This window comes from Lepisosteus oculatus, chromosome 4 (genome assembly GCF_040954835.1).
Source record: "Lepisosteus oculatus isolate fLepOcu1 chromosome 4, fLepOcu1.hap2, whole genome shotgun sequence".
NCBI classification, from domain to species: Eukaryota; Metazoa; Chordata; class Actinopteri; order Semionotiformes; family Lepisosteidae; genus Lepisosteus; species Lepisosteus oculatus.
In genome coordinates, this window is record NC_090699.1 from 8,862,464 (window position 1) to 8,874,540 (window position 12,077).

Here is a 12,077-nt window from a genome sequence, read left to right on the forward strand (position 1 = left end):
TTCGACCCCAAACCGAAAATATCCAGTAAACTTCATACAGATCCCCACACCTGCTGGCTCCTGTTCCAGCTGAATCATTTGCTTAATTAAAGCCTTAGCTGAACTTAGTCGATTAATTCGGCTTCGTTTGCTCATAAAAAGGTTGATATCTTAAGTTGGTAATGAAGCGTGCTAGTTAAAAGACGGTTTCAAAACGTTTAAGAACTGTAAACATTTCAGATGTCAGAACCCGATGAATATGTACAGTATGAGCTGAGTACAGTCGACTCACAATTTACGCGGGGGTAAGGGAGGTGCGTAAAACCAAATTCGCGTATTGTGAAAAAATAACAGGTCTAAGGAAAAGTAATGAAAACCTTGTTGAGTATAGACTTTTAAAGTTCCCAAGGCTTTGCCCAGTACTTAAAACCACTTTCGTAAAATACTGTAATTTCACTTTTTCATGATAGATAAAGGTGTATTTTGTCGAATAATAGTTTTGTCCTGGGGCACACTTCCAGAATAAAACAGAAGACCCTCTCAAATTACTCTCTCCTTGTCATTCATTTGCGGTATTCTCTATTAGAGTTCCGAGAGCTTTGCCGCAGTACTAAAAAACACTGCACAAAAACTTCACTAAACTAGTTTTGTCCCGGAGCACAATTCCAGGAATTTGCTATTTTTGCTTTTCGTTTAACATGAAATTGAAAACGTTACAGATGCTCTATTATAATATATACCTGTATGTGGAAAAAACAAATATAATCAAATGTTTTTATTTTGAGACACATTATCATTGTATAATAATAATAATAATAATAATAATAATAATAATAATAATAATAATAATAATAATTAAAAATACTGTACACGTTTGCCTTATTTCAGCTTTATATTTGTTTTGATATTACTTCATATGGCAATTGTTTAAATAATGTTTATGTCTGTCATCATTTGATTTATTTAATTGGTATACAATAATATTCCTATTAACTGTTTTTCTAATGTGTATTTTTATATAATTAATACATATAATGTTGAAAGCCAAATCACAAGCATTTATTAAGCTGTACTCACATTAACATATTTCTGGGGTTATTTGAAAACACAGAGTTTAAACTACAGGCTACAGTACCACAAGGAGAGAATGCCTAGCCCAGAGTCAAACCCAGGGCACAAGAGCTCAGGTAACAAGAGCCTGCTATTCACTGTGTTAATGTTTAATTTTTTTAAAGTATTTGAAAGTGTGAAATCTTGGCCTTGTCTCTTCAGATAAAGAATAGGCTACTGAGTCTATTTTATTCTGTGACAGACTGAGAACAGCAGTAGTTTGTCCAGTTTTTGGAGTCAAAGATAAAGAGAACAACTGTATCTTCTTTGTCAGGTGCAAGATGGGGAACTTCCTCTGGTTTTGTGCTGAAATGCTTTTTCTGCTTTCCCTCTCACAAGCACTTGAGACAGGTAAGTGTGGGACAGCTCTGTGCCACTGAGTTCACTTGAACCCAGGATAAGTTACAAATACAGAGTTAAGGCAACACCAGAAGGAGACAGTGAAGAAAACACATATAAGAAAAGAAATGAGAGATATAGGGTGATGGGTTTTTTAATTTACTGTAACAATCAGATACAGCTGTTTGCTACTGCTTGGTCATGGCCCATAAAGATTATCAGAAGTATTTAATAACATGGAATTCTAATTGAATTAGTATGCCTTGTAACCTAAACCAAGCACAATAGTCCATCTGACTGACTGTCTGACAGTGGATAGTTCTGATGGGATTTGATGCAATCTGTAGCCTATTCCAGAAGTACATGGTCCAAACTGTGATACATCCTGAATATGACACCAGTCAAAACCACAGGTCACAAGTACTTCACAAACATGAGCAGATTTGCATACAGTATGCACTAATTCACATTTGCATAGCTACTCAATGCAGAAGTACACACATGCACAATGGGTGTTAATCAAAAAGTTAATGTCCACTGTGAAGCCATAGAGGTATGCCCATTAGTTTTGGTGGAGGATGTGGACATAGGTTGTTGTCTGGGAAACAGTACACTATTTTTAGCAGTTAAGTGATAGCGGAAGTGAAAAAAATAGTGTGATTTTATTTACAGTGAAGGGAAAATCTAAACCCACAACAACCAAACCAAAATCCTAAGTTCTTTTCTGAACTCCTACCTGAACTTCTTGATGCCCCTAACAAACAGGCATGAGCAGTTAAACTGCTTACTGGCCTCAAACAAAACTGGCCCACTAACTTATCTTCCCAAAACCCTCTGCTTCCTGCTTTCAATTACCTGACCGATTGTCTTCCTGGAGCTGGTCAGTTGACCGAGGGCAGCAGCACATTCAGTCACACTACAGTACAGTACATGACACTTCTACATGAACAACATGAACACACCTTCCTGCTCTTTTTCTCTGCAGGGCAGGTTAAGGTCGTGGTCCCATCATCCTCCATGCTTGCCATTAAGGGCAGCAGCATTGTCCTCCCCTGTCACCTCGAACCTGAGACCAGTGCTGCAGGCATGGAGGTGAGGTGGTTCAAGGGCAGCTTCACAGACTTTCTCTACCTACACAAGAATGGGAAGGAGACAGTAGGATCGGTCTATAAGGGAAGAGTCAGCCTGGTCCATCCGGATCTGGAGAAAGGCAACATTTCCCTGTTGCTGAAAGACATTACAGCTTCAGATGAAGGAATCTACACGTGTCACGTCAGCCCTGGGCAGTATTTTGATGAGCGATCACTGAACCTGCTGGTCAGAGGTGAGTTTAGACCTTGGATTCTTCTTTTTTCCTGAAGAGCATAATAATAATAAAAAAAATATATAGCACCTTTATGGAAGAGCAGCAGAGGTTAGACAACGCAGACAGACACTAATTAAGTAAAAGCCTTTCTGAACACCATGTGTTCTGTGGAACAGGGAAGGTAATGCAGACAGGCACCGTGTCAGTACCGACCTCCTCTCTTTGGAACCTTGTTCACAGGACAGAACACAGTCATCCCAAATATGACTTCAACTTGCTGGTTCAATGCATGGTATTCTGATGAACAAAAACAAAGTTCTAAGCCTGTAACTGTAAGAAAAACTCTCTGTATCCCCTGTTTTGCAGAGCGTGTGTTTGAATGCAGCCATCCTGTGAGACTGTACCTCTCTGTTATCGTGATTCCTGTAGTACTGGCTCTATTCTGCTTCTGGGCTGCTTTTCTTTATGCTCGAAGAAAGAAACAAGGTACTGTATCATCAGACGCAGTGTACTGGTGTACTGCCAGGCCCTGTAACACCAGGAGACTGAGGTCACTCTTCTAGACTGGAGTTAGAGTACGTTGTAGGTCGACCTGCAGGAGCAAACGCAGCAGATTCACTCAGTCAAGGGTTTGTTCCCACTGTTTTTCAAGGATTTTCATGAAACAGCTTCAAGTTTTGTCACAACAGATTTTCTCTGTTTCAGATACCCAGAAGAAACTTAAGGAATATGGTAAGTTTCAAAAGTTTGCTTTCTGTATGCAGTGTCATAAAATGGGAATAAACACACTAATGACTAACGACTTTGACCTCTTGACTGTGGGAATGGTAAAAGCCTTTTGTTAAATAGAAATCTGGAAAATAACTAAGAAAATTAAGTTAAGATTAGTGTCTGTGTCTGTGTCTGTGCATGCCTTGCGCCCATTGCTTGCTGGGATAGGCTCCAGCTCCTCCCATGACCCTGCGCTTAATGGGCTACTTACTGTAAATATATTCTACATTTTCCTGCTACACTTGTTATATAAACTTTGCTAAACTAGATATAAACATGGTTAAAATGTATTCTGAGGCACACTGTATAAATTGTCTCACTCACTGTCGTTTCATACTGCTGTAATGCAAAATGTTTTAACATCTGTTCTGATTTTAGATAACATTTTATGAAAAAGATCAATTTTTAAACTATGCCACATAAAACCAATACGGTCTTATTGTTTGATTTTTGCTTAATATTATAGACCGTGTGAAAAAAGAATTGCACAGCCTCCAAAAAGGTAAATTGTATTATTGATCACATTTCGTATTGCAGAATGAGCTTGCCTGGGGGTCACAGCTGCAGAGTGACCTCTGTGGCAGGGGGACCCCCTCACAGTCTTTTTGCTGTCCAGGTGTGGACACACAGTGCTGTTCCCTCTCCTGTCTCTTCCAGTGTCTGGAAGTCTTCCTGTAATGGAACAAGTAAGGGTTTTATTCCGTGCTGAAAAGAGAACAGAAGAAACACAATGTTGAGCCCACTGAAGAAGGCTCCACAGCCTTTCTTCTCTTCTCTTTTCAGCAGGGAATAAACGTTTTCTTGTGCCTTTGCTGCCTGCGCATGCTGATGCAGCCACCTACTTGAATGTCTTCCTGTAATGAACTGTTGGTGAACATGCATTTCAGGAACGTAAATGCAGATATATAATGTTTAAATATATATATATATTCAACCATTTGCAAATAAATAACTTATCCTAGTTACACTACATCTTAATTATTATTCTAACTAATTCTAATTATTATCTTCTAATTTAGAAGTGTTCTAACTTCTAAATTAAGCTGAAAAAAATATAGTTTAGATTATATTAATTTAATGAGTTAGGGGTAAAATAGTTTACCATGTAAATATTACTTGAAATACAATAAACAAATAGCTCTATTATGTGGTATTGTTTATGAATGTTATTAGCATTAATAACATTAGCAAAACAACTATACTATTGTAATGTACACACTATACTGTATAATATGAACTGGGCTTTGGGGATGTTATCATATTTATGCAAAAGCCATAAATAATAATGAAAACATGGAAATATTGTTTCTTATTTGCAGTTCATGGGAATCAGACAGATCTGTTAGGTATGTATGTAATATTCAGGAACAATTTCTTTTTTAATTGTTTATTGTTTCCACCTGACATCCAGACCTCCTGTTTCTTTTCAATTGTTGTGTTGATATAAATGTCATATCTAGCCCTGTGGAAGAGTCAGGTTTACAGAACATTGTTCCTGCAAAGAGAAATGATGACAAAAGCCCTTCCCAGAGGATCCCAACTCTATTTGTCCAAGAAAATCAGAAGGATAAGAATTGAAGGGACAGTATACCCAGTCTCTGATCTCATCAGTCCCTCCAACCCCAGAAATCCCATAATTCTCAGTGATTAATTCAAACCCATCTGTACTTCCTACCCAGAAGCCCCTGCTTTCCAGAGCTGGGTCCTTGTTTTTGACTACAAACACACTTCCTGTTCTGCAGTAAAGCAGGTAGCTCCCACTTTAACCCCAGAGGAAACTCTGCAGTTTAATGGGATGTGCTTGTGCTCATGTTCTGGTACTTGGAAGTCTAAACAGAATTGCATGTTTTGAGATTAATTTACACAGCCTTCTTGTTTCTTTCCTTCACAGACGCTGTAAGACAAATCCCAAACTCAGGTAACTATTTCTAACATGTTTGTTTTTGTTTGGTCTTTATGGGTGTGTCAAAGTCAAAGAAATATATTTAAGTTTTCAATATAAAACTCTGTATTTAATTTTTAAGTTGATAGTACTTCAGATACGGACTTCAATATGAAATGTGATACTGTGCCATTGTCACTTAGTTTTGATTTTGTTTTGAGATTTACCTAACAGGTCAAAATAATACAATTTCACAGCTGTTTTAAATGAAAAATACCCAATACGTACGTATAGGGCTGTATTGTGATGTATATAATTGGTGTCAGACAGCTTTCCCTTTGGTAATGCTTTCCACTATGAGATCAGAGCACCTGTGATGCTGCAGCTATAGTTTTAATCCTGATACTGAGCCATGTGGAGTACCTGCTGCACCTGCTCTGTACTGCAAGAGATCAAACACCTGTAACAACCTGAAAAGTTAAGATTGACACATCATAAACATCAGTATGCATTGATTAGGTGAACAAATATTGTTAGAATAACTTATATCTGTACTGTACTAATCTTTCATTATAAATTGAGCTTCAGAAACCAGCCAATTTCTACTATAGGAATGACTGAACTATCATTCTTTATTAGTGCATTAGAAATACTCTAGTATCATCTTTATACTTTTACCAACATTGAATTTATCTGATATGCTCACAAAATCTTGCCAAGTCTTGATACATATTATTCAATATGGCATCAAATTGAGAGTGTTTTATGAATAAACATTTTTTTTTGTCTCTAGTTTGGAACAGGATTTGTGAATCTAAAGGTACCGTTTTCTTTTTATATTCTCCTTGTTTTTGTCTTGCTCAATTATTTGTTGGGTTGTGCATTATAGCTTACTCATAATGCAGTTAATTGTAAAACAAGTAGTTAATACATTCTTTAAAAGTTATGATTATTGATTGGTTATAGGGTATCAAAGATTGCTGCTATTTAACTTAAATAAACATTCAGGACTGAAACATTTTAAACCAAGGTCTATGAAAATGCACCGCTAGTAGGTACACTGCTGTCTCATCCAAACTCAATACTAAGTGCACTGCTCATTTAATCACCTTGTACATTAATTTAAACCATTGTAACAGATCCCACTTTGACAGTAGCTTAGGAAGGGAAATTAATTGGTCCAGGGAACCACCCCAGTGTTACAACCCCTAGTAGTCGACCTTCCATCTGCACGTGTGACTCTACATCACAATACTGTAGCAGTGGAAGCTCCTCACCCAGTCGATTCCATTTAGCCAGTCTCTCTCCTTATCTGTCTTCTTACTTATCAGCGAATCAACACAGAAACGACTGAGGCTGCTACTAAGTAAGAAAAGTCCTAACCTTCCGTTCAATCATAACCATTTTATACAAATGCCCCCCCCCCAATGGATCTCATCCTGAGATCTTTCAAACTGACAGTGAGGCTCTGGTTAGACAAACTGTCTCCTCAGTGAGTGCTTTTATAGAGAGCTGGTTTCCACAGCTGCTGTCAGTTCCTGGTGAGAATGTATCCCTGGGACTGTCGCAATGCCGCCCTCTAGTGATTCAACCCCACACCTACAGTCCGGTCCCATCCACCCCACTACACCCATGTAATGCACTATAACACAAAGTGTATTTTGCCAGCAGAATTTATTCAGCTTATCCTTCTTCTCTGTAGCGGACGTGACTCTGGATCCTGAAACAGCACAGGCCACCCTCAGTGTGTCTGAAGGTGGAAAGACTGTGACTCTGGGAGAGAAGCAGTTTGTCTCAGATGGTGACAATAGATTTGAGCAAATTCCCTGTGTCCTGGGTAGGAATGTCTTCACCTCAGGGAGACACTACTGGGAGGTGGAGGTGGGGGAGAAGATTCACTGGAGTGTAGGAGTCGCCGAAGGATCTGCTAAGAGGAGTGGGAAAGTAATCCTTCACAGTGAAAGAGGATTCTGGGCTTTGAGACTGAATAGTGAAAAGTTTTGTGCTGCTACAAACCCCAACACTCTCCTCCCCCTGAGCCTGAAGCCCAGGAAACTGGGGGTGTATTTGGATTATGAAGGGGGGCAGGTCTCCTTTTACAATGTGGAAGCCAGAGTTCACATCTACACTTTCTCTGTCTCCTTCACTGAGGGGCTCCATCCTTTCTTTGGCACTGAAAAATTGTGCAGAAAACCCCTCACCATCTCTCCTGTAGACAGAGAGGCAGCTTCTGACCAGCCATGGGCTCAGATTAAAGCTCAAACAGAGGCCCTGTACAAGAAGAGTCCTGATGCAGCAGAAACAGACGCACGTCAGACACATCAGGAGAAAGACAAGAAGAAAGAGAAAGAAGGGAAGAGCAGTGAGGCTCCTCCTGAAACCCCAGTCCAGACTGCAGACTATAAAAACCCGACGTTCAGTTACAAGAATGAGTGTCCATCTGAGGAAACAGCTGCACCTCCAGCACTGGAGGACCATCCTGAAGCCTCAAGCCCAGCTGGACCAGGAGGAACAGGCACAGCGGAGGAGAAGGACACAGAGCAGAAGAGCAGAGACTCTGCTTGTGAAGAGACAGCCCTGCTGGAGAAGAGGGGGTCTGGAGGACCTGCAGGAGGTGAAACAGGAGAGTCGGGTACAACACCAACTGGAAAGGACAAATCAAAAGGAGGAACATTTTCTCTGTTTCCAAAAAAATCAAAGTGATTGATGTGTTATGCGGAGGTTATTCAAGGTACTATAGGGACTGTGCTCATAAACCCATTTTGTTTCTCTAACTTTTTTTAAGTATAAACTAACATATTTCAAAATTAAAATGAAGCATACTGTATGAGCTTATTTTCATAACTCATAAATTAGCACACTGAGTGCAGTCAGAGATGATATTTGAACCAGCATATCCCAGACTCCTCTGACCTCCCACACAAGGAGCAGACAAACACTCCCAGTGCAGGTTTATCTCAGATAGATCAGTTTCCTTCTTGACTGGATCACTGCATATCTGAGAAACCCCACACAGTTTCACTAATACTAGACAACTGTAAAGAACAGTGTATGTTCTTGGAAATAACATTAATGCTCATGAAGGATGTTTGGAAAGTAAACTGATTTAAAGCTTGGCCAGCTTCTGTCCTGTCAAAACTGTGATGGCTTGTGGTTTGTGAGTTTTCTTTTTCAGTATTGTGTGATGGTTTTATTCTGAATGGACAATGGTGCCTCACAAAGACATTTTAGTTATCAAAATGGCTGAGAGGAAATTGGCCAGATTTGCTATTGCATGTACTGGAATTCCATGCTTTGCTCCCATTTCTTGCCCTGATGGGCTCTGTCTACCCCGCGACCCTGAATCAGAAGAAGCTGTGATGGATTGATGGATGTTTTATAAATAAAGCAATGTAGACATATTGCAGTGTCTGTGTACTGTATGATTTGTTAAGGCTTTACAGATAATGGACAGGTGTAAGTACTGCTAACATGTACTCTACATTGGAGAGGAGGGTGGAGTGTTTTTATTCCCTAGTTTGAATTTATGGACACGTCCCTGACTGCTATCAACAGAACCTTCCCGAATCAGTCATTGGTAATATTATTTTATAACACACATACAACCAGATCTATTTAACTCAGTTTAATTCAGATGTGTTTCATAGCCTGCATTTTCACTTCCTAGAACTGCTCTTTAATTATGTTCATTTATACCCTAACGGGGAGCATTAATAAGCTTTGTGAGCTACAGGAAAGTTTATCATTGTTTTTATATTGTCAACTTCAACTGACAACATGCAGTGTCCAGCCCCAAGAATCACAATGAAATACTGTACAAACATTGGTCAGGAATTTCATTTTTACCATTACAATTAAAGATTTCTCTTTACCACAAATGTTCAAAAGATCTGTTATTGTTGCATAATCACATTTAAGTATATTTAATTATATTAAATATAACATATACTTTGTCTTCATAAATACTAAATTAGTGTTAGAGATAGGCCACTGTAGAGTTTTTAAAAGAGATTAGTTTCAAGATCAAGTGTAAAGGGAATATAGGGTTGAATTAAAATATATTCAAGATTATCACTGCTATCACTTGTTCGGGTAAGTGCACAGTAAGGCCAGTGAAATTTTAGATTTGTTTTCAGTTGTTTATCAGTGAGAAAAAGGTTATGGAATGCAGTTCTGAGTACATGAATTGACAAATGTACTAATTTTCCTTTCATTGCTGTAATTCTAGTCAGACAGCACAGGTGCTGATATGATTAGAGGGTCAAGGTCTTTATTTCCAGTGGAGAAGAATTGACTGTCTTGTTGATTTTCTCTTTGAAAGTGTAAATGTTGGAGTGATTTACAGCATTGTAGAAGGAGAGTCATCTCTCTGTAGTCCACATGGACCCCTACTCTCCTGGTAATGCTCATCACCTTCACCGCAGTCCCAGGGTCATTTCGAGTTTCTAGCGCTGATCCAGCCCAAAGACTAAGGGCTCTCTCTCTGGGACTATATATTTCCGGGTCTTTCTGTCTGCCTTCGCTCAGCATTGATGTTTGGATGTCCTGAAACCCGCCTAGCACCAGGTCTCCCCATGAGGGCATAGGTTTCTATACGGCATTTCCTGAACAGCTGAGCCCGGGCTAACCCTCGTCTCACCACTACGCATAGGGTCTTTTGCTCTCCTGCCTCTCCACAGTTCGTCCTCTCCGACATCTGTGACACTTAACATACTCCTCCCAGTACTACCCCGACACAGTCCCTCTGGCCTCTTGCCCAGGATATAGGGCTCTTTATCAAACTGCTCTGGGGTGTCAGTGAGATTCTGGCGCTGCTCTGTCCACCTCACTGATCTGCCATCTTCTGACACCCTCAGGTAGGGGTTCATTGTGTGATCCAGGGTCACTGTCAAAGGGGGCAGGAGGAGAGAAACAAGGAGACAATGTTAGTGCAAACACCTCCTCAACCAGTTGAGGTAAATTAATTCCTAACTCCTAATCTCAATCACCTCACTGATCTACAATCGTCTGATGCGCTCAGATAGGGGTTCACGGTGTCTTTATCTAGCATCACTGTCATTGGAGACACAAGAAGAGAAACAAGCAGAAAATGTTGTACAAAGTGAGAGGCTTTTAGTGCGTGAAATAAAATCCCAATCCTAACTCTGTCTTCCTCACTGATCTGCCATCTCCTGACGCAGTCAGGTAGGGGTTTAGAGAATGTAGCACAAAGTGCAAGAGACTTTCCCAATTTCCATTTCTGGACCACATAAAAGAAACAAAAATTTCCACAATCTTTCACAATACAGTACTTATGTGCTTATTCAGTGTGAACTTCAGATTCAATGCATAACATTTCTGAAAATACAGTATTTACGTCAATCTACATAATAACTAAAACTGATTATAACAAAAATACCTGCCATGGCATGTCTCACTGAAATATTTGGACGAGATAAGGCAGTGTTAATACAATGAACAGACTTTTCACTTTGCCAAAACTTGTGAAATTATTTTCTTTAGACTTTTTAATTAAATATTTTATTGGGGATTTCTGTAAACCAGTTGGGAACATTCCGAGAAGAGAAATTGTGTTGTAAACTAAAATAATTTTTAGCAATATGTATGTATTGTACACACTGATGAATTGGAAAATACTGTATTTTAATGTATCTCCTTCAAAGGATATCAGGTCTCAAATGATATACAGGACTTAACTTTAACTGCTTATGCCAATGCATACTGTAGATGCCTCTCCTTTATTTTATTACATAAATTCATTTTAAGTAGTTTGGGGATTAAATTAACTCTATACAGGTAAATTAATATCCATCTAGTTCAATAGGATCTCTGATTGTTCATCAAAATGCTGCATTTGAATAACAGCGCTGTCATACCTAGACAGGAGGCAGTGGATTAACTTCTTTGCCTATCAGATCAGACACTATGAAGGGATTTAATTATTTTTTAAGAAATGTGCAAAGTGAAACTTCGGATCCAAATTAAAAAGATTCCTTAAAGCACTACCTAAAAAAAACCTGAGTGCACATTATCAGTGTATTTAAGATGAAAGACCTCAAATGAAAAGTGGTCTGGAACAGTTCCATTCATGATACAACATGGCAGACAGCACAGTACCTTTGGCAAGCTGTAGATGTTTAGGCTGCTGTTCATGTTCATACACAGAAGACATCATTGAAGGATTTTTACCTTTTCTTAATTGTATAATGATAGCATGTCCAGAGGGGCTGGGCAGACAGGTAACCTTGGACCCCTAGAGGTTTATTTTTCTCTTTACTCAGGAGTTTTTGGTTCCTCTCCTCCATTGTCTTCTGGTCTTTTCTGTTCTGTATTGCATTGTTAAGTGCCTTGGGGGAACCTTGTTGTGAAAGTTGCTATATAAAGATAAATTGAATTGAATTGAATATTCTGCTCTTTTCCTCTCTACAAGTACAAATACACAGAGTATTTCATATTCTGTCTCCGTTTTTGTATTTCTGGTGTTTAAATAAAAACTTTTTTTAAAAGCCCACCGTGCACTATTCCATCCGGGTACTATGGAGGCCTCACTGGTGGAAATGGGATTCTATAAAAATTAGTGTAATTAATTTGATTTTTATCAGGGCACTGTACAAGACAAGTCTTCAGGCCTATAGATCCTATGATCCTGTACTATTTATGAATATAGTGTAACGGAACGGCCGATATACA

The 12,077-nt window shown here is 39.0% G+C and overlaps 1 protein-coding gene across 2 annotated transcripts in view; it reads left to right on the forward strand.

Moving 5' to 3' along the window:
* Nucleotides 1-8,788, forward strand: part of LOC138238313 (butyrophilin subfamily 1 member A1-like) — a 28,375-nt gene extending 19,587 nt beyond the window's left edge. The window contains exons 10-11 of one of the 2 annotated variants that reach the window (XM_069188556.1): nt 6,181-6,207; nt 7,090-8,788. In XM_069188556.1, coding sequence (XP_069044657.1) covers nt 6,181-6,207; nt 7,090-8,090 — 1,028 coding nt within the window. In that variant the 3' untranslated portion in view covers nt 8,091-8,788. The remainder of the gene's footprint in view (nt 1-6,180; nt 6,208-7,089) is intronic. The other variant, XM_069188554.1, reaches the window with a different exon arrangement.
* The last annotated feature ends 3,289 nt before the right edge of the window (nt 8,789-12,077 follow it).